Genomic DNA, 19,451 nt, shown 5'->3' with positions numbered 1-19,451 from the left:
CAAACACTGACTCGGCTAGAACAATGATCATCTGAACATGGTTCAGTAACAGCGGACTCTACTATTTTTGTTTTCCGAATAATGCCAGTAATGGTTCTGGTTTGATATGGATGTAGCGTATATCTTTGAGTGGATTTCACAATACCTGCTGAATCATCTGTCAAACTGTGTATTGCCATATTCCATGCCTCAGGAAGATCTGCATTTGTGTTTGTACTGTCTAGTTCTTTTCCACATAGGCGAATAAAATTTGTTCCAATAATTATCGGTATATCTCTATTGTTATCTGTCATTGGAACAACTAGCACTGGTACATCAAACCGTTTATTTTTTAAAAATGGCACAGTCATTCTAGCCTCTACATAACCTAAATAAGGCACTGTTTCACCATTTGCAGCATTTATTTGGAGATTGAACTGATCTAATGGAAGAAGTGGTGGTTTTTCTTCTAAAGAATGGTAAAAATCTATAGACATTGTCGTTATCATGGAACCTGTATCTACAATTCCTTTATTGTATGTTCCTTCTATTTCAATTTCTCCAACGTTGTTGCTACCAACAATCCTTTCATATAATAATGTTTTCTTGGAGCATTCATTCTTCGCACTGTCTCCTATCTGCTCCCCGACAGAGACGTCCTTGAGTTTAAAGAACTCTTCTTATCCTGTTTCTCATAATTCCTGTGTTTTTCTTCTCTATTATCCCTATCTTTCCTTTCAGCATTTACATTACTATTACTTTTGTCTTCATTGTTTGTAGTCTGTCTTCTTTCTTCTCTGTTATATCTATAGCCTCCTTCTTCTCCTGGTTCTCTCCTGTATCCACTATCTCGATGACTTGGTGATCTGTTATCCTCATAATATTTGTGTTCTCTTTCATTGTCTAGTCGTCTTCTATCTCTATTTTCTTTCTCACTTGTTTGCCTGTAATCTCTGTAGTATCTTCTTTCGTTGTCTTGGTCCAAATAATCAGTTCTATCATTTCTCCTATCTCGTGGGCTGTATCTTCTCCTTTCTCTATAATCACTATATCTGTCGCCGTATCTTCTATCTATTCCGTTGCCTCTGTTATATCTATCGTTGTTTCTTCTTCTATTATCTCTGTAGTATGTGTCGTCACTTCTTCTTTCTCTTGCATATTCTTTATTATATCTGTCGTCGTATCTATCCCTTCTATAGTATCTCCTCTCTCTATCATACGTGTCGTCTTTTCTGTTATATCCTCTGTCTGTTCTATGGTAGTCTCTGTATCTACTTCTGTTCTCGTTATCTGTTATTTTCGCCTTACTAATTTCTGTTTCTAGATGTTTCATTCTATCAACTAAGTCCTCTAGTACATTCCTCTGTTCCTTAGTCTGTGCTTGTTCTTTAATGGTGTATGATTTCTCATCTATCATAGGTTCATCTCGGGCAATTTTCATTTCATTCTCTTCTACCCTTACCTTCTTTCTCAATTCTTCAAATGTTTGTGCAGTTTCAAAATACATTCTTGTTGCATTCTTAATTTCTTCACTGTAAAGCTGTCTCCAAAATCTTGTTTTTAGCATTTCTTCCTTTTGGCTTTCTTTTATGTGTCCTTTCACTATTGCTTTTTGGATAATGCTTTCTAACCTGATTCCCCATTCTGCTATTCCTTCATCTCTTCCTTGTCTACACATATAAAACTCTGCTAACACTGATTCACCTGATCTTACATTGCCATAAACATTTTCCAACTTGCTTATGATTTCCTTTGTAGTAGTTGACGGTGGTATTGTGAGTAAGATCTTTCTTGTTTGGCCACAAAGGGAGTTCCTTACTGCTTGTCTTAACATACTTTCTTCATATAGGCCTGAATTCATGATCACTTCTACTTCAATTTTCCAGTCGTCAAATGTATCTTCTGTAAGGTTGGGTATCGTAGGTTTCAGTAATTTCCCTTTCCAATGATCTTTTTCTTTCAAAACCTCTTGAATTTCTGTCTTATCTTTGCTTTGCCTTTCTGTTTTTCTCTTTCGTTCATACTCGGTTTCTTCCTTCAGACTACGAAGAGTATTCTCTTGTTGATTCAATTCCTTTGCTAACCTATCCTTTTCAGCTTTCAGTTTTCTTAACCTTTCTTCCTTTTTCCTTTCCATCTCCTGTTTTATCTTTAACTCTTCAAGCCTTTTCCTTTCCATTTCTTTTCTTTGTTTGTCTTTTAATAATTTGTTCTGCTTTATCTCATTTTCAACCTTTATCTTCTGTGTTTGTAGCTGTTCAATCTGTTCTTTCAGTTTATGTTCTTCGGGTCTTTCACCATAATCAGGTTCTCCATTGAACTCCATATCTTCTTTATATATAACATCTTCATTTTTTTAAGTCTTTATCATAATCAGGTTCTCCATTGAACTCCATATCTTCTTTATATGTAACATCTTCTCTTTTTAAGTCTTTATCATATATATGGTGCTTGCTGTTCTCTATCGGTTTATCTCTGACCTCAATCTGTTTTCTGAGTGTTAAGTTTCTATGACTCATTTCTAAACTCTCATCTTTTTGTCTGTTACCCGATGCGATTTTATCTGTATGTTGAACTTGTTCTATGTTTTGTTGTTCGCATTCTTTTTCTTTGCTTTCTAACCACTGTATTTCTCTTTCTATTGTCCTTAATTTAGTCTCGTGACTATCAATGAAGGAACTGGTGTCTTTTGGAATACCTAGGTTAACTAATTGTTCATTATCTAATTCATCTAGGGTAGTATATGAAGAGTCACTCTGATTACTTTCTTCACTCCTTTCATCACTTGAATCTTCATCCCTATGGGCATAATCATGCACCATACTTTGTGGTAATATATTATCAATATGGCTTCCTTCGACATCCTCATTGATAACTGGATGTTCATCCATTAATGTGAGTCTCTCTTCCATCAGTGTTTTCTGTTCTTCCAGTTCTTTCAACTGACTTTGTTTTTGTAAAATTTGTCTCCTCCGTTCTAACTTTTCACGTTTTTCTCTCCTTATTCTCTCTTGTTGTAATTTCAAATCTCTTATTGCTTTCTCCTGATTTTCGTTCAACTCTCTATCTAGTTCTTCTAACAACTTCCTTTCTTCTTCCTCCTCTTTCCTTCTTTGTCTTTCTATCTTTCTCCTTTCCCGTTCTGATAAATATTCAGCCATTTCGAATTCAAATAATTCTATACAGCACTTGAATTTGAAACAATATCACAATGTTGCAACACTTTATTTCTATTATTCAGTCGATGCAGTAATTACGATTTATATCAAGTATGTATAAACTCTACAGATGGCTCCTATTATTCACCATAGTATTCAATTTTTATTTGCTCCTATAATTTTCAGTGTCATTTCACTAACTATAACTTCCTAAATTTCTATTTTCCACAGACAAATACTTTACTCTTTATTCACACAGAACTATGTGTCTTTATGTACACCATATATTCAGTAATACTTCACATTAAGCTTCAATTCATATCTGCTGTACTTCACTTCAGTTTTTCAGTACTTCTGTTATACTTCACTTCACCTTTATTTCACTTCAGTTCTATTTCACTTTGCATTTACTTCACGTATCAGTTCTGCTTCACCTTAAGTTCTACTTCACTTTTCACTCGTGCTTTACTTCTAGTTTTATTTCACTTATCTTTTACTGCAATTTTCTCTTGTGCTTCACTTTTACTTCTATTTACTTCAACTTTACTTCACTTTTCTATTATGCTTCACTTTTAGTTCTATTTCATTTCACCTCTACTGCACTTTTCTCTTGTGCTTCACATTTACTTCTATTCACTTCACTTTTCTATTATGCTTCACTTTTAGTTTTATTTCATTTCACCTCTGCTGCACTTTTCTATTGTGCTTCACATTTACTTCTATTTACTTATCTTTTACTTCAGTTTTCTATTATGCTTCACTTTTAGTTCTATTTCATTTCACCTCTATTTCACTTTATTTCACTTCAATTCTACTACAATATATGTATATTTCACTTCACTCCTGCTTCACTATAGTTCTATTTCAATTCGTGTTCACTTCTGTTATTCTTTATTTTAGTTCCACTTTTCTTCCATTATATTTCACCACAAGTTAACCTTTACAACTTATTTCTCTTTCAGATATATTCAGTTATCAATACGTATCAATTATCGTATTTTCAGTTCTCAAAACGTATCAACTATTTTATTTTCAGTTCTCAACACGTATCAACTATTTTATTTTCAATTCTCCTCAAAATTTTACGTTTCAACCACACTTCTATTCTTTCATTTCAAATATCAATGATTCAAGCTCTTGAAATGAAATATTGTATATTTCAGATATTTCAGAAAAGATTCTGTCTCTTTATAACTCTAAGTACTTCAGCTGCCTTTCACTTTTGTATGTGTATGTAATATTTGTTTATGTATAGTTTATTTCATTTTGGTATTATTTTATGTGTGTGGTAAAATATATACATGTATTTGATTGTGTGTATATATAATATAGTATTCGGTGAGAAAAAAGAAAAAAAAAAGAAAAAAAAGAGCAAAAAAATGTTCCGCTGTCAAGAATCGATCCGGGATCGTGAGATTTGAAGGCCGCTGCCTAACGCACTGAGCCACCGAGGCAGTTATTTAATACAGTGTCAAATATCGACCGGATTAAAAATAAGCTGTGTATCGGAACAACGAATATCGATTTTACGGCTGATCAAAAATTTAACGCAGAACGGCTAAGTCACTGTCTGATCAAAACCGATGTATTACCGGTAATTAACAAACAGTTTTTAACTAACTACTGAATACACAAAAGAATGGACACTTTAATATGGGGAAAAATTTATATCTTTGTAGAAACAGACGAAATCCGTTTGTACACTGATATAAAAATGAATATACAGCGCTGTACAGAGAAGTTCAACTATGGTCTTTACTTATTTCTCAATATTATAGGGTATAATTCATATATTAGATATAGGACTGATTAATTTGATATTAATCAACAAGGCTTTAAACAATGTGAATGTGCTCAGATGAAAAAAATCTATATCAATGAAAACTAATGTATCAGAAAGTCACACGACAACGTCTATGAAATTTTACACCTTAAACTTGTTGAAAAAATACATAAAATAATAAAGACATGGGTAAATAATAAAGTCACTCACCACACCTTGTACATCTTTCACAATATAAATCCTTTCTTTCACAATATAAATCCTTATAGGTCTATCACAATATCACTAATCACCATACACAGTATATATATCACAAATTTGTTTAGTTAATGTTATGTCCACAAACACGAAACGAATTCATCCTATCCTGTGCTCGGAATCCTGTTGAAGTTCTTGTATCCTGTTGAAGTTCAGTTCTGGTATCCTGTTGAAGTTCTCGCATCCTGTTTAAGTTCTCGTATCCTGTTGTAATGTATCTGCGGTGCACCGATAATTCCTTATAAAGTAGCAGGCAGGGCCCTGTTGAATAATGTTCCGGTTAATCCAAAGTGTCTGTGCTATCCATTATATAAGTAGGTCATTAATACTAAGGAGGTAAATCTCCTATAGCTTTCACATTAACTTCACTGCTATATTCCAAGGCAACCCATAATTATAACCCGTTGGGCGCCACTTGTCACCCCTTCGCCTCAACCAGCTCAGTTTCTTTCTATACACTTATATAGTTGACTCGGCTACATGATGTGGCAATTTCATTGAGGGTGGGTCGGATGACAAAACAATTTAATCAGTTCAATAATGGGTTTATTGGTGATAATTACATGATGTTGTTTTATTACCAAGAATTAACTGTAATCTGAAAATATAAAACAACAAATAGTAAACATAAGCGAGAAATAGTGAAACGTCATTTGACAGATGACAGCTGTCAAAACTGTAAACAAACGAGTGTTACAAAAGGTGTGGTGGCGCGTAACTGACCGCTTTCGACACAGTAAATTTAAACTCGTAATAATGTATTAAATACATTACATATCAATACAATATATTAGACACAACTAGAAATATAATTGCAAAGTACAAAAATGGTATTTACCTGAATATATATGTAATATATCCAAAGATACTTGGTTTATTTTGCAGAGTATGTAAATATATATGTTTCAAAAGATTGACCTTTGAAGTGACCAGATCGTGATTGGTTAAAATAAGTCACATGCCAAAATATTGGGAAGATTAATATAGGAGGTCATGATTTATTTCCCTTGGACCATTCATAAGTATTGGAGTATTTTGGCAAAAGTATGGAACACCAGACGGGACATAAACAGGAAAATGAAATAAAATAACCAAAACTTTAAAGAGATTTACATGTACCGTTATTTTACCCTACGACATACTCCCCCTGCTTCGAAAATGGCGTCCCGACATTTAATCATACAAAATGAAAAATACCATTTTGTATAAGCATTTAAATAAAATAACCAAAACTTTAAAGAGATTTACATGTACCGTTATTTTACCCTACGACATGATCAGTACTGTTGAAATGTGTAGTTAAACTATTAACATATGCAGGATCGCTGTAATTGTTAATGTCAAATTTATAACTGTTTATACCTTAATTAAGAAACCAGTTGTCGTGTTTGACCTACACTTTGCATGTTACACTTTTTACAAGTTATGACATTTGATGATGAGCAGTCTGTGTAAATCAAAGTTTATACATAGAAGAATTTGGAGAACTAACGAATTCATCAGTTTCTACTATCTTGCTACAATGTGTACATCTAGATCGGTAGCATTTGCTGGAACGGGCGCTGATTGGGGTAGGGGGCATTGCAGAATATCTAGACTTTACAAGAAGGTCTTTACGATTTTTACCACGTTTATATGCTTACATGGGTGTAGAGGAATGCAACTGTTGGACTGAGACATTTGGCGATAGTTTAAATAAATCCCGGTATTTATGTATGATACTGCCAAAGTTAGGGGGAGGGAGGGATTATATTCAGTAAGTAATATCAATCAGGTTGATATAATGCTTTTTGTGCTTCCTAAATTACTATATTACAAGACGAAGTAGAGAAAAAATAAAACCCAACATATCTACATGACAGATTTTGAAGTATGCATGTGAAACATAAGCGGGATCATTACTTGAAACGTCCTGGATTCACCGGTTAAATACCGTGCACCCTGTTATAAGAAGAAACAATGCTTTTAAAAAATCATCTGTTTTACAAAGGTTTCCATAATGCCTTTCAGGAAGTTTTTACCTCAACAGCAGCCACAAATCACAACAGGTTTTAACAAACTCGATAGAGGGTCACCCAACAAAAAACTCTATGATTTTATTAAAATATATGGCCAGCGGTTTAAAGGAAGAATGTATATGAAGATCATGATATTTTTTTAGCTTTTGATGTAATATATTGTTTGACGAATCACAATAACGTTTGTGTAAAATCTTTTTTTTCCGGACAAATACGGTCTGACAAAAAGATATTTTTAAAGGTTTCCACATTATACTCTTAACGTAAAACGACCATGCCCTCTGTTTGCGAAACGTTTCGGCAATTCAAAATCATTATCTATATGTAATTATTTCAAACCACACCCTTTTTTGAAAATAAGAGTCGGTTCAATTCTGGCTGATAACCATGAATGTATTGAATCGCGAAATGTACGTTGTGTGGTTATTTTTTAATTTTTTTTAGAATTCATATCAACGATGTTTGGAAGTATCAGCAGTAACCTTATTATTATCATTATTAATTATTATTATTATTATTATTATTATCGTTATTATTATCATTATTGTTATTATCATTATTTTTTTATTATCATTACAATGTATTATTATTATTTATAAAGCGCCCTCTTCATGATAAACACGTTCAAAGGCGGCTTTCATATATCAAACGCAGCCACACAGAGCGCGACATTTATCATCTACTAGTACAGAGCGATCTGACCAGAGGGACAGAGTGAGATAAAGCCCCCAGAACAGATAGAGAGAAATCCTTTTTAGATACAGACCTATCCGGCTAACTTAGCCTAGCTCCTTACGAATTGGCAGTCTGGATCTTTAACGTGCCCGATGTATAGCATCGACACACGCGAAGGATATAATTCACTATTTAGACTCTTAAAGGCGTACGTTAGAATTCCCTGTATATGAGATGGAGGAAAATTTTCCCAATAACAGAATTTCTTTAAACTTTGGATATTGAAGGACAATCATCTAAGAAACCAAAAAAATGCAATAAAAATCATAGGTCACCGGATTCGAAAAAGAGTTATCTGCCCTTGAAAACGTCATTTTTGGGGGAAATGCCGTTTTCAAGGGCAGATAACTCTTTTTCGAATCCGGTGACCTATGATTTTTATTGCATTTTTTGGTTTCTTAGATGATTGTCCTTCAATATCCAAAGTTTAAAGAAATTCTGTTATTGGGAAAATTTTCGCACCAAATTCTAGCATACGTCCTTAATATATCAGTCACACTACACCGTATGCGTTAACGGACGCCAAACGAATAGAAAAATTGGCAGAAAGTTATCCGGTGACGAAAGGAATCCCCCGTGCTGCTCGGTACTCTCGCGATCGGTGTAAGGGGCGCATAAAACGCACAATGACCGCAAGATTAACGCATATATAAAGGACGAAGAACGTTCAATTAACGCATTTCACCGTACTTGTAACGGACTTGTACCGCGTAAAACGTAACGTAAGCACAACGCATGAGAAACTGACAAAACGTTGTCATTTATCGTCCGTTGAACATACGTTACATCCGTTGCATGTTCGGTAGTAGTCCAGCCGTAAATCAGGTCCACCGGACAAGAACGAATGCAAACCTGACAAGAACGGATGCGAAGCGGTCAAGTACAGAACAGGGTGAGCACGAGTAACGAACAAAGCGCATATCAGCGCATTGCTACCGCACATCTAACGGACAATTTTGTTCGGTGGTGTACGTTCTACATTTTGAACATGCTCAGAACCTTCCACCGGATGGAACGAACATCGCCGGACAAGGAGCGCAGGCACCGCATGAGAAACGGAAAAGAAACGCATGCAAACTGACACGAACAGATTGAAAATTTTGTTATACGTTGGACGTCCGTTAACCCTACGCGATGTAGTGTGACTGAGACTTATGGCATGTCAAACGCATCATATTTATCAGTACTCAAATAACTCTTTGTACTAAACATAACCCATATGTAAAAATATTTTACCGATTTTAAAGTGATACGCAAAAATGTGGTTGATGTCATGTTAAATAAAGAGAAAAAGAAGTGTATTTTTAAATATCAAAAGTTTTAATGTCGAATACATTCTTTTGGCATTGTTGCTGATTTATGCGCACCGGGTTTTGTATGTTTATAATGTTGACCATTTCTAAAAGCAACAAAATTGTAATTGAAAATTATCCAGTCGTAAAGTCATCATGCTACTGTGAAAACAATAATTTAGCCTTTTTTTTGGGGCATATTATATTTTGTTATGCAAAAACACCCGCTATATAAACATTTGTTTCGTGTATTAACGTCTGCAGAAGCCCTTGATTGGTGACCTCGATCTTCAGTCTCGGTCAACAACAAAGTCCTTGCGCTTCTGCATACGTTAATACAAAAACGTGTATTATCCATATAGTATTTATGCACTAATTAAACACGAAAATGGATTTTTATTATATCTTCCTCTAGACAGTCTACAAAATCAGCATCTACATATTGTAAAAGACGTTCGGGGGTGCTATCTAGATCAGATAATACAGTTTTAATGTGATTGAATATATACAAATACATTTAAAATAATATGATTATTTCGTGTTGCCACATGTAGATAGATCAACTGATTGTACCGTCTCAGCGAAACAGACATCTTTTTTCTTTTTGTTATTTTTTTTTTTTCATTTCTCTCTCTTCCCCCGCCCCCCCCCCCCCCCCCCCCCCCCCCCCCCCCCCCCCCCCCCCCCTTTATGTTTTTGCTTAGACGAAACGATTACGGCCTATACTACTTCATTGATATTATCGTCCATAATAAGATATAACTAACTTCATGCAAACATTTGTCTAGAAATGATACTTTTAATGTCCCATACCTATGTTAAGTCGCATGAATAGTGAGAAAACACACTGCACCTGCTGTAACCTAGTTCTAATTGTATACATACTATGTATAAAGTTAGAACTAGTTAAATATGGGGTGGTTTTTCATATGTATTTAATTATTACAATCATAATTCGTATTTAAGAAATGGTCGCAATTTTTGTTGTAAATTTGATTACGTGAATACGAATGTAAATTTCTAAGTTGCTTTGACAAGAACATATTTTGCCAAAATTCATTAGAAACGCAAGCTTATAAAATTATTATTATCTCCCTTTGTCTAGCGTGGTTGCGCAACTAAGATTGAAGTAAAAGAAATTAATTCCGGAGCTACAATTTGTTTCAAAACTTGCCTTTTGTTTAAGTTACTTGAAATACTCCAATAAAATATCAATGCAAATATAAAACTAGAAATTATAATGTTTTTTTTTTTAATGCACTTTTTTAAACACTTTTATATTATACGGATATATTAGGGACAAAATTCCATAAACAGTATAAATCATACATTTCCAATTGGGGGGATCTAACTCTATGTAATGGGTCTTTTTGTTCCTTAAATAAATCTCTAACAGAGTATATGAAAACTGAAAAATGTCACAAGAACAGATTATTACAGATTATTCATAGGAAATGATAAATCACACATTTCTTTTTGTCCCTTACAGAAAAGTGGAATAGAATATATATGAAAACTGAAAAATGTCCGAAAATGTTCCTCAAACGTGAATGATCACCTTAACTCCGCTCTTTTACTGTAAGAAATTGATATTTTCCCATTGATTTCGTCTTTACGAAAATATTAATCTTTTTTATTTTTAGCTCAAATAGTCGAATGATAAGAAGGACTATTGCACTCATCCCAGCACCAGCGTTTACGTTTTCGTCAGTAAATATTTTTATAAAGTCCAAAATATTCTTCCTTATTTACTAAAGATATTCTATGGAAATTTGCAGTACCTCCTAATAATGCAAAACATTTATATATTACCTTAACAAATTATGTATCTCTATCTAAAGCATATTCGGAATTATGCTTAACGTAAAATTTTGGTTAGAATTGATAAAGATGAGAATCTTCTTCAAAACGTAAGAGTATTCGATCAGCAGAGCTTTTCTACTGGTTTGAGCGTAAATGTTACAAGTTTATACGTTTTTCCGACGTTCAATAAAATTTATCTAATTAGCTTACTAGTAATTTAAACCCGAACCATGAAAGAATTAACTATACGCAAATTTACATCACTGTCCGCTGTTTAGCATAACTGGAACTGTATCGTCTTTTGTATCATTGTACTATCCATTTACTCGAAATGACTTTTATGTCCTGTGAATACTTTGTAAATAAGCGCTCTTCTCAGCGGCTTTAACACAGTATCCATGAGCTACATGTAAAAGCATTAAAAGCCTGCTCCCGTCCTACCTTTTAACCTTGAATTGCCGCTAAAAAACATGAAAATCCTGACTATGAAACAGTGACGCCTGTTAAATAGTGTCTATTTTATATAAAATTCTATATGAAATATCTGTGGTTTTGCGTGCTAAAGTGTGGCACGTGGCCGTTAACTATTGTAATCATGGGTTGCATACACACAAAAGAATTTGAATAGCCGCGGAGCAGGGCTTTAAGCTTATATTTTACACACAACTAGCAATAACCGTAATCGACCTAGTTCTAATTATATTACAGATCAATGAAATTAAATTCAATAAGGAAACAATATGCTTCATGCATATTTAATCACCGCGAGTGTAATTTCTTAAATAACGTCAAAATAATTATTGATACTGAATTTATCGCTATAATGTGCATGTATAAATGTAAATATGAATATAAATTCCTTCAATATTGGTAAGATATTTTGATTAAGAACAAAAACAAAATTCATAAATATAGGTTTACAAACTGTTTTAAGTGGATCAGTGCTCTATATAATGCGCTTATCTACGTAAGTTTGTATGTTGGGCAAATATCCCGTTAAAGAACAAAGCTGAAAGCTCAAAATACGAAGGGCGAGTGCGGCTTCGGCCGCAATGTCTACATACGTGCCATTGACCTTTTTAGTGATCATATTGGTCTTTATCATGTAGCATTTCATACGCTGTGTGGAAGGTTGATTTTCGATACATGTATGTGTACGTGTATCCGGAGTATATCATGACAGTAGTACGCGTCTGCTGTACTTTCCAGAATAGTGTCATACTTAAAATATAAAATAAACTAGCTTTAGTCTTTACGTAATCAGAAATTTTCGCTAAAGTTTTACACCTGAGACACAATAATCTGAATATAGGGAAAAATTTTATCCGTACAATTAAGAACTATTCAAGAATTAATATTTGATGTCATATCGTATGAAATTGTATCTTTATATAATCCTACTTTAACATAGTTTCTTTCAATAAAATAAGTAATTGAAAACTTGTAGCATTAATATAAAACTGATTTGGCCCTTAATAATAACAGTAGTTGTTATAATGCACATAACTATAACATTAATTGCTATTACAACTTTACTTGTGGAAAACATGTGTAGTTACGCTGAGTGGATTTTGTCTTTTCGTACTTTTTCCTTTAAAGAACCGTCACATCCTATTGATTTATCTCTCGCGTGTTAACTGCATGAACATCTTTTGTTGTTTTTTGTTGTTGTTGGATTTAACGTCGCACCGGGTAGAACCACCGGCCTTCCGTAAGCCAGCTGGATGGCTTCCTCACATGAAGAATTCAACGTCAGTTTTTGAAGATGGGTAGCAGTCACATCATTACCACTTGTTGAAGTCAGCAATACGGTCTACAAGACTCCTGACGTTTAGACAACACTTTGTTTCTACAGTGTAAGGTAGTCGATTTGTATTATTATATATAAAAATATATTATATATATATATATATATATATATATATATAATACAAATCGACTACCTTACACTGTAGAAACAAAGTTTTGTCTAAACGTCAGGAGTCTTGTAAGGTAGTCGATTTGTATTATTATATATAAAAATATATTATATATATATATATATATATATATATATATATATATATATATATATATATATATATATATATATATATATATATATAATACAAATCGACTACCTTACACTGTAGAAACAAAGTGTTGTCTAAACGTCAGGAGTCTTGTAGACTGTATTGCTGACTTCAACAAGTGGTAATGATGTGACTGCTACCCATCTTCAAAAACTGGTAAAAGCTCAAGTAAAAACGTAAACACTATGTACGTAATGACAATGACTAGAAGATATAGGCGACCTTTTCAAAGTTAGTCAAACCATTCTGGGTCTTAACAGCAAGATGAGACGATGCTGCCTGCGTCTCCCGGTGACTGGAAATCACTGGTGTTCTCGTATGATTTTTGTAACACTGCCTAATGTTCGGCGATGGTAATTGTCTGTGACAAACCTTTCTCTTAATTTTACGCCAGATCCGCTCAAAACGGATGCGTGCTTTTCCAGTCTGCATCAAAGTTTTGAAAAGTTGGGACCAAAAGTATTGAGTAGGTAGTTTGTCTGGTTTCCTTGGTGATTGTGTACAGGTTGAGTAGCAAGAAACCTAGGGTCATAGATGCTCTGGAGCTAATGCCATCTAATCGTAATTAAGTACTGTACAAACTGATACATTTATTTGGAATCAGACACATCGCCTTTGCCAAATTCAAGTCACTGTAAATTTCTAACTACTAGTAGATGTTTGTTACTCTTAATGTTAATGCAAATAATATGTTATATATAATACTTACTATTATCGTATCAAGATACATAAAAATAGTTTTATTTACCTTGTTTGGAGTCTTTAAGTTGAAATCACGACTGGGCTGGCGACGAAATCACAAACAATTGGTATAATCGTTCGTCTGTACTATCACTCTGTATGGGCGGCGGCTGAATCCGCCAAAAGTAGTAAATATACAATCCATTCAAAAACAAGTCAGTCAGTGCAGTGCATTTCAACGCCGTCTAGTCTAAAATTCCATCCTGTCCAATATATTTGCATTCAACGCATTGTATATTGAAACCATTTAATGCAAAACTTCTTTCTATCATGGATCTAAACATGGAACGATGCATTGAAAAACTTTTTACGATTCATGTAATCATCCAACAAAACATGATACCATGCAGCTCAATGTGCAGCCGTTTTATGGGTACGTGCAGTGTAAAAGAAAATTATCTGAAACCGCTTTGTGTAATTAAAAGCGTTGTATAAAAACTTGATTAAAGCTTGGTGCCGTCTAATGCATACTGAAACCGTGTTGTGTGATTGGGAACAACGTATCAACATTTGATGCCATACAGCCAATGTGAAGCCGTTTAACGAAACATGAGTACGTGCATTGTAAAAGGTTAATAAGACTATCAGTTCACAAGTTTGCCCTGTTATAAATATAAATTCTGGATCTTTTTTACATATTAATATCTTAAAATTTGTCCTAAGACCGACCATATGGTAAAATGGTAACATTTAATTTTACACTGTTCATGCGATTAATCTGATTATTAAACAGGGACCTTATTGTCGTGAAACATATTTCTTCTTAGTCATCACTCACTGTAAATGCCGATTTACATTGTGTAGGAATCTTAAATCATTTGCTTAAAACAGGATGAAAATTGTAGCCGCATTTTGTTCTTTATAGTATATTTCTTGATTCAAATTATTTTACTTAATGAGAATTTCAAAACAATATTCAGCAAAAAGATAAAATGAAATAAAACTTTACGTTTTGTGCGTCTTTCTAACGTCACAGCACGTCTGACGTCATGTCTGTTTACGCGCGTCTGTTTCCCAACCTGAGGTTAAAATTAATTGCAAAATGCAAATCTCAACGTAATTAAATATGCATAAAATAAAAAGAGAATTTGTTTGTTTTGAGTGAATATGGAATATATCTCACCTCAAAGTGAGGACATTTTTTTTTACATTTTCACTTGCGCTACGCGCTCGAGAAAATATTTGAAATTTTCTGCTTTCTTAGAGAGATATATAATTCAAATTCATTTAAAACAAACAACTATCCGCTATATATTACTACCCGTTTGGCTTGATTAAATCTTGCATAGCCTTTTATTTGTATTGACATATTCAAAACTATTTATATCCATGTATTAAATTTCACTTAATAGTATAAATAAATTTACGAACAAACAAACAGCCAATCATTGCATCTGCAAGTACAATGAGAATGTTATGGATCAACAAATTTGATAATTATGAATTGTTGCAACAGCATTTAGGTCATATGAATTTAAAATATGACAAATAATTTACTGACATAATCTATTATATGTCCAGAATTAATAACTAATCATGAATTTGTTCGATGTCATCAGGTAGAGACGCTAATATCTAAATATCATAACATTACTTCCTTGAGTTCATATTAAATATTAAAGTTCGTGTTTTGCGTTACGCTTTGCAAGATAATATATAAACTTGAATGCTAGTAGTGATGGATAGGTCCGTTGCACATGCTGGATACTAAAACCCGAATAAAGAATATTGAAATAAAAATGAACAAAAAGTGTAAAAGAAATTTATAGCTGAAAAAAAAATCTGTTATCAGGTTTATAGAGGCTGTAGCTGGGGCCGATCCGGGAGACAGTTTGTTCACTGACCTGGCTACAATGTCTTTTTTGACTAAAGTAGACATTTACCTTATTTAATATGTCCTTACGTTTTTGTCCGAACAAACTTTATTTGCACATAACTTCAATCCATTCTAGGTAGGGAATTTTATCTACTGCCTACCCTAAACAAGAAAATTTACCCTTCCAATGCCATCAGTTGTATCGTTATTGAAGAAACATATATTTTATCAATTGTGATCTAAATATGAAATAGAAACGTTTTGAATCTAATAGCTTCAAAATTTTATTTTTATACCTTTTTTTCAATTCAGTTTTATTATTGCACTTTATTTGTCATTAAAGCTACTCGCCCAACATGATATGAGCGTGACGTAGACACAGGTTAAGACTCAGCCAATCATTGCTTGCTTGAAACCTCTAGAGCAGTCGTTGATTTATTCATAGGGATAAGTTCTTTATACATTTTTCCTATTTTCCTAAAACTGGTACCTTTTGAAATGATAAAAATCTTCTGCAGTTTTCAGCTCCTAATTCCTTAATGTAAGCATTTCAATAATTGCCATATATATATATTTTTTTAATTTACATTATCATTTTTTCACTGTCACATTTTAATAACTTCTCTATACCAGTGGCAAAATCCTAAAGCGTATCAAATATAGTCGCCGGTTCCAGCCGGTCCAACCGGCGACTAATAAGCTTCTGTGCGTTATGGGATATCCTAGTTTAAATGCATCTAATCCTTAGTATTAAATGTCTTTAAACATGTATTCAGTACTAATGTTTAGTATTTTACAAGGTTTGAAGTGTCTGTATGCTAATACAACGATTCTTGCTATAAATATGTAAAGAAATAATTGTATATATTTATATCATATAAATGTTATTCTAATGGATAATAGGGTTATTATAGCAGTAGCTTGATCTGGGATACAGTATTCGGCTCGAGTGGATTTTGCCAGGTTGGATCTCACTAGGCGCGCAAGCGCCGAGCGTGATCCGACATTGCAAAATCCACTCGAGCCGAGTACAAAGTCCCAGAACCAGCTACTGTTATAATGACCCTTTTATTATATACCTTTATCATTTTGATTCTTGTTTTGTTCTTGAAAGAAATCTTCAATGCTTATCGATATTAAATGGAACTTAGTGAAGTTTTATGTGCGCTATTGATAGAACTGAATCAGGTCATGCATATTAATAAAAATAGTTCGGCAGCATACAATACGAAATGTACAATACGGAATGTTTGTCTGTCTGTTCATATTTATTGTGAAATACAAGCAGATTTATTACAGAATTGATACAGGTATATAATAAATGTAGTTATTATATACCTATATCAATTCTGTAAAAAAAGCGGCTAGTATTTCACAATTAAATATGAACAGACAGACTAAAATTCCGCATTGTACCTTTTAAATTCCGTATTGTACCTTCCGTATTGTATGCTGCCGGACTATTTTCATAAACATGCATGACCCGACACATTTCAATAAATAGTGCATATAAAAACTTCACTAAGTTCCATTTAATTTCGATAAACATTGAAGATTTCGTTCAAGAACAAAACAAGAATCAAAATGATAAAGGTATATAATAAAAGGGTCATTATAACAGTAGTTACATCTGGGACTTTGTATTCGGCTCTCGTGGATTTTGCAAGATCGGATCACACTCGGCGCTTGCGCGCCTCGTGAGATCCGATCTGGCAAAATCCACTCGAGCCGAATACTGCATCCCAGATCAATCTACTGTTATAATAACCCTATTATCTTTATTAAATTGTTTTCCTTTTGAAGCACACTAGTAGGGTTAGATCTTGTTATTATACTTGTTTTCATTATAAGAAGCAACTTTTGAAAGTACAGTAAGTTGATTTATCATTCCATGTTGTAAAACTAGTAGAATACGTTAATATTCTTGTAAAACCGAACTTGTATAACGTTTTAACTAAATTGTCTTCTTTCAGTCCTGTTTTTGTTCGTTATCTATGTATTGATATGCACACAAGCAATGATATACTAATTGTCTTGATTGATGTTATATACATTTTATTCATGTTTTACCAGTGAATTGTTGAAATATTAGAGTGATATTTATCTGACTTATCTCTTTTCGCAGTGAAAAATATCAAATGTGTTTTTTAGTGTTAAGAAACTAGTCAAAACATAAAATGAAAGGAAAATGTGATTGTTTTACATGTAAGATCAAAATTTCTTTCATTCATGTTCTCCATATCTTACATATTCACTCGTAGCTATGTCAAGAAAACATTACATCTGGTGTTCACTCGTGAAAAATGTTTTAATCTTACACTGCAGGTTTTGTAAATGCACCTCTGGGAATACAATAAGCAGAGAAATTCTCAAGATTTACACTTTTATTTGGCAGAATTTTCTATCGACATTTAACCAACGATAAGGACCAAGAGTTCCGAATGCTAGTACACGTTAGAATACAACACATTATTGTTGTCATCTTACTCAGGGGTTCACAACACAATATCGTTTGTGTAAACTATTACTTTGGAGGCAGTAAACAGTTTTCAGCTGTTAGTGTCGAATTGGCCAGGGTTAAATTTACAAATAAGGGGCAATTTACGGATTGAAGTGGATATTTGAAGTTTAAAATAATATAATTGCTAGAATTGAAGTTTCAGCGGCTAGAATTGAGTTTCACTTATTTAAATAAAACCAGTTGAGTAGCCTTGATCTTAATAGTATGACTTAATGACTTGCAGGTGCGTATACATGCTTCCTCTAAGCTAGCTTAAAGTGGGGTTGTCATTTTAGCAGGGGCCTCTGAAAATTGGAATAGTGAAAACACGGTACGGATGGCACATATATTTTAGCTTATTTTCAGATTTTACAGTGTTTACGAAGTATGAAACAGTGTAGCAGTTGGGGCTATCATTTGCAGGGAATTTTCTACAGCGATTTGAAAATTGGCAAATTTAGCTTTTTTCGTCATCAGTTTCCGCGACCGAGAGAGCACAAAATTCAGGTCTTGTAAACAGAAAACTAGATATTAGAGATGTATTGCAGATGGTTTGTAACGATAGACATGCAGTGATGTTAATGTTGCAATATCTTTATTTCAGGTGTGTGGTTACAGACTTTTGTGTGAGGTTTTGAATTTGGGTAGGCGACTGTAGGCCGAGAAGCACAGAAAACTGTTTACTGCCTCCTTTACAACAGAAATAAACAAATATTCTTTATATCTAGTTGAATACTACTATATTGACTTCCCTGATACTTATAATTACTCGAAGGTATGCTCTGGTTAATATTGTCTCAGCGTGATTTATTATAAATATCCAGTTAACTTTCAGAGAGAGAAAATATAGCTTCTCTGGTCCCAATCAGTTATAAAGACTAAAATGTCATTACTGATTTGTGAGACATGAAAACAGAGATTTGAGTATATATTTGCAAATGTTGAACCAGTACGAATGTGTAGTACAATTCGGGCTCGTATATAAAACAACATCGAAACTAATCTTATTGGGTTAGTGGACTTGCTGTGGCATGTGCGTGTTCGTTTGTACTGCTATGTGCTTTGCCGTAATTGGTCTGGTATATTGTGGTGGTGATTTAGTTCGTATAAATTGTCACTACTATATATATATATATATATATATATAGTATATACATATATATAAGTTTAATTTGCAAGGAAGTAACAGCAGTAGACTTCTGTGTTTTTTTTTCAATTATTTTAATTCTTCACAGCAAGCGCTTTCAATTGTACACATATCTTCAGGCAGTTTACATTTTGAAATAATACAATGAC

General features: G+C 33.4%; 1 protein-coding gene across 1 annotated transcript; it reads right to left on the bottom strand.

Moving 5' to 3' along the window:
- Nucleotides 1-613: 613 nt before the first annotated feature.
- LOC128551031 (trichohyalin-like) lies at nucleotides 614-2,305 on the bottom strand. The gene has a single exon (XM_053531302.1). The coding sequence runs from the start codon at nucleotides 2,303-2,305 to the stop codon at nucleotides 614-616; it is 1,692 nt and encodes a 563-aa protein (XP_053387277.1).
- Between the last annotated feature and the right edge of the window lie 17,146 nt (nucleotides 2,306-19,451).

The sequence above is a fragment of the Mercenaria mercenaria genome, chromosome 19, assembly GCF_021730395.1.
Source record: "Mercenaria mercenaria strain notata chromosome 19, MADL_Memer_1, whole genome shotgun sequence".
NCBI classification, from domain to species: Eukaryota; Metazoa; Mollusca; class Bivalvia; order Venerida; family Veneridae; genus Mercenaria; species Mercenaria mercenaria.
Note: the sequence above shows the minus strand (reverse complement) of the source record. Positions and strands in the feature narration are given on the sequence as shown.

Excerpts from the sequence above, each read along its gene's own strand:
- LOC128551031 (XM_053531302.1), bottom strand. The coding sequence starts at position 2,305 with ATGGAGTTCAATGGAGAACCTGATTATGGTGAAAGACCCGAAGAACAT.